At 53.6% G+C, this 4,233-nt stretch overlaps 1 protein-coding gene across 1 annotated transcript; it reads right to left on the bottom strand.

Annotated features, from left to right (window-relative positions):
• Positions 1-2,110: 2,110 nt before the first annotated feature.
• Positions 2,111-3,764, bottom strand: LOC100279598 (putative cytochrome P450 superfamily protein). The gene has a single exon (NM_001152595.1). It carries the CDS (start codon positions 3,731-3,733, stop codon positions 2,162-2,164), a length of 1,572 nt encoding a protein of 523 aa, NP_001146067.1. The 5' UTR covers positions 3,734-3,764; the 3' UTR covers positions 2,111-2,161.
• Positions 3,765-4,233: the final 469 nt, after the last annotated feature.

A 4,233-nucleotide genomic window follows, 5' to 3' on the forward strand; every position in this document is an offset into this window, starting at 1 on the left:
CTCTCGAACTCTCCACTCAGACCGCAGCCTCTCGAGCTCTCTACTCCTCTAGTAGATCTCGTCCTCCTCTCCTCCTGTTTCAGCCTCCGTGTAGACAAGACGCAGTGGTCTGACTTTGGTTACGCAAGTCAGCAGCAACTCGTCGGAGTGGCGATGTGTGGAGGTGGTGGGTCCGACTGCGCGCGCGTCGGAAGCAGCAGCGGTGCGGACTACGCGCGTCGGGAGCGGCGCAGGTGGCGTGGCGGCGCGCGGCGTGGGCAGCGTGCGGCGCGCACGTCAGGGCCGGCGGCTGCGCGCATCTGGGCACGCGCGCGTCGGGGCGTGGGCTGCGGGAGCGGCGGCGGCTGGGAGCGCAGAAACCTAGCTCTGTATACCATGTAGTATTTCTGGTGTGTATCTTTCACACATCACCTTCTCCCTTCCATTATACTTCACCACTTTACAAATAGACCCTTACACATGTTCATAATTACACCAACATTTACAAACGAATTCATCTATATATTTCTATTGAGTTCAAGGGCAATTTCATTCCCCAGGCATCAAGACCAAAAGCCTAATGCCAATTTCAGTTTATATCAGCTCTTTTGTTACATCCAAATTTCCATCTCCCAACCAAGCGTTTCTCTGACCGAACCAACAAAAATGGCCAGATCATACAGCTAGTATCATTCTGCAAACTTGCTACTCCAATCCTTCCTCGGTAGTTATGCGTTTGGTTGCAATGACAGGACGGGATGGGATGAGATGATCCCTCAAATTAGGTTGTTTGGTTCTGAGTCAAGGGTTGGGATAGTACTATCAAGTGTTGTCCCTCAAAATTGGAGGGACGAGAGAGGACATCAGGGGACGATCCCGTCCTAGTTGTCCCACAACCAAACACACACAAGATCAGCTCAGCAGCAGTCTGCTGCTTGGAGCTCTTGCAGTAGTAGTCTTCAACCGCTGCACGACATTCTCCAGTTTCAATCGCTCTCCAGCTGGACATACAATTTTCCAGTTCTCCACGGTTATAGGTACGCCACCCTACATGCTGAAAACAGATAGCATTTCTCAGTTTCCACAATTCCAACTACGCGGTCAAATAATAGTTGGTGAATCGATTCATCTTCTGTACAAAAACAGACAAGAGAGATCATCTAGCGCCCTGCGTTTTGCAATATTGTCTCGAGTAAGAATTCGTCTATATATATATAGTCTCCATCAAGATGAAACAAAGCAGGAAATATTGTAAATATATAGACTCACTTTGCTAGTGGAACTAAGCAATAACCTCAAAGTTTAACAAATCCTTTCAAAGCCGTCACAGACTTCTTATTTCTCGAGAATTTTGAATGAAGTGCTCAACATCAACAATGAACCAAGAGCATCTGAAGACAGATGCATCAACAGTTTAAGTTTTCAGAAGAGCAGCACTGTTATTTATAATTAGCATAGTTTTGCTAAGGCCTTTTTCGTTTGTGTCGGATTACATTTGGAATCGTTCCAGCTAAGGGCTTGTTCGTTTTTCATGGATTAAAGGACTGAACGGTTCCTGGCCGGATTGTTTCTCTAATTCATGTAAGTTTTGATAAGTTGGAATGAATTCTGGTCTAATCCTAGACAAACGAACGGACCCTAAGGGCTTGTTCGGTTACACTAACCTAGAAGGGAATTTGGAGGAGATTAAATCCCCTCCAAGTCAAAAATGACTAGGCCCTCCAAGTCAAAAATGACTAGGAGGGGATTTAAACCCCTCCAATCCTCTTCTGGATTGGTGTAACCGAACATGCCCTAAGGGAGCGTTCGGTTGTCTGGGAACAGTTACCCGGAACAATTCCGTGCCTTATTGCTTTTCTAATTTATGTAAGTTTTGATCAACCTGAAAAATTCCAGGGTCATTCCGGGAGAAACGAACAGAGCCTAATCAAAGTTTATATAAATTAGAGAAGCAATCCGGTCAGAAATCGTTCCGACCCACCAATCCAACACAAACGAAAAAGGCCTAATCATGTTTCCATATTCACAAGCCATCCACGATCGACACGAAGATGAAACTAGCGAATGAACATTACAGTTTCTGCCGATTAATTATTGTAGAACCGTATTTTTTTATAGCTATGAGATGTTTACATACATCACAAAACGAGGAAAATGTAGAATAGAAAATGGTAAAGTATTTCTAGTTCAAGTGAGACCTCCTAGGCACAAGGCGCGGGCGCAGCGGCTTCTTCATGACGACAGTGAACTCGTTCTTCTCAGCGAAGTCTACCTCGTCGCCGGGCACCTCCTTCCACTCGTACTCCCGCACCATGTTGGCAACGAAGTACTCCAGGTGCAGCATGGCGATACCAAGCCCCGCGCAGATCCTCCGGCCCACGCCGAATGGCATCATCCTGATCGCCTTGGTGCCCGTCACGTCCACGCCCTCGCCATCGCCGCCGGGGAGGAACCGCTCTGGCGAGAACTGCATCGGGTTCTTCCACTCCTGCTCGTCCCGGCCCATCTCGGCCACCATGAAGTTCACAACTGTGCCCTTGGGGATCAGGTACCCGCCGATCTCCATTTCCTCCGCCGCCTTGTGCGGCAGCACGAAGTGGGCCGGCGGGTGCTTCCGGAGACCCTCGAGGATCACCGCCTTGAGGTATGGCATACTGTGGACGTCCTCCTCTGACACCCCTTCCTTGTTGTCGTCTGTGGCGGCCTTGATCTCGCTGTAGAGCTTCTCCTGGATGGCTGGGTTTTTCACAAGCTCGGCCATGATCCACTGCAGCCCTGTGGACGTGGTGTCCGTACCGGCGTCGAGGAACTCGGAGCATAGGAGGATAATCTCATCGTCGGTGAGCGGGCGATCGCCGTCCTCGTGAAGCTTGATGTCGAGCAGCGTGTCCACGTACGAGTGCTCGAACGTGGTTTCCCTTCTCGGTTCCTCTCCCCGCTTCTTGTACTCCCGGCGCGCGTTGATAAGCGGAACGAAGAGCTCCTTGACGCGCCGCCGCAGCGCCCGCGCTTTATCTAGCCGAGCGCGGAAGAGGTGCTTGGTGACGGCAGGGAGGAAGGCGAAGACCTGCATGTTCTTGGAGCGGTAGATGAGTGCCTCCCGCTGCGCAGAAGCGATCGCGCGCACGGCGGGCTCGTCAAGGCGCTCGCCGAAGCACATGAGCACGAGGAGGCAGTTTATCGCGTACTGGAACGTCTCCACTACGCGGGGCGGCGCGGCGTCGGGCCCGGCCTCCCCGAGCTTCTCGACGAGCACGCGGCGCACCCATGCACGGGCCGGCGCGAAGAGCTTCACCCGCGACGGGTGCAGCGTCTCGGCGACGAGATTGCGGCGCAGCAGGCGCCACACGGGCCCGTAGCTGGCGCGGGTGATGGTGTTGTCGCTCTCGTCGAGGAACTTGACCGACGCGAGCGCCGGGCGGTCCGCCAGCGTCGCGCCGCGGTCAACGAGCGCCTCGTGCGCGATGCGGCGGTCCGCGACGAAGACGGACAAGCGCGCCCCGACGCGGAGCGCCACGACGGGGCCGTAACGCTCGAAGAGGCGCCGCAGCAGGGGCTCGATCTCGGCGGGCGAGTTGGTGAGCCACACCACGCTGCCGAGCAGCGGCAGGGACGGCGGGCCCGGGGGGAGGCGGCGCCTGCCCCGCGCGCGGAGCAGGAGGAGGAGCGCGGCGGGGACGAGGAAGAGGAGCGCGCCAAGGAAGAGCCGCGTCGGCGTGGCGTCCATCGATCGGTTCAGTTGCGTCGCGTCCATTGTTCGGATCAGAGTGTACCGGTGACCAGTGGCTGTGGCTTGGTGTTGGATGGAGGCGGCCTGGGGACATCAATTTATATGGGAAGTGTTACACGTGGGGGTGATCTGCGAGAGACGCGGTGTTTGGGGTTTGGGATGGACCGGATTCTCATTTCTTTACCAGCAAATTGCACGTGGGGGCACCGCGGGAGTTCTCATTTCTTCACCAGCAAGTTGTGGAGAGCAGGAGAGGGGAGGATGGGATCCAGCACACATCGCTGACGTCAGGAATGATGGGTTGATAATACTTTTCATAGCAATCCGTAACCGTAGCATGGACTGGTAGAAGGTTCCATAGCTGATTAGCTGTACAGATGTTCGATTGGTCGTCGGTCCATTTGAACATGTGAAATGGCAATACGTTTAATAAAATTCAAGCATCGTGTCCACGCCGTGTGCGTGTGGAGTTTCGTGGAAAGGGGTGAAAATGGTCTTAGTTCGGAATCGAAAAAACTGGAAAA

The sequence above is a fragment of the Zea mays genome, chromosome 1 (assembly GCF_902167145.1).
Source record: "Zea mays cultivar B73 chromosome 1, Zm-B73-REFERENCE-NAM-5.0, whole genome shotgun sequence".
NCBI lineage: Eukaryota > Viridiplantae > Streptophyta > Magnoliopsida > Poales > Poaceae > Zea > Zea mays.

Excerpts from the sequence above, each read along its gene's own strand:
- LOC100279598 (NM_001152595.1), bottom strand. The coding sequence starts at position 3,733 with ATGGACGCGACGCAACTGAACCGATCGATGGACGCCACGCCGACGCGG.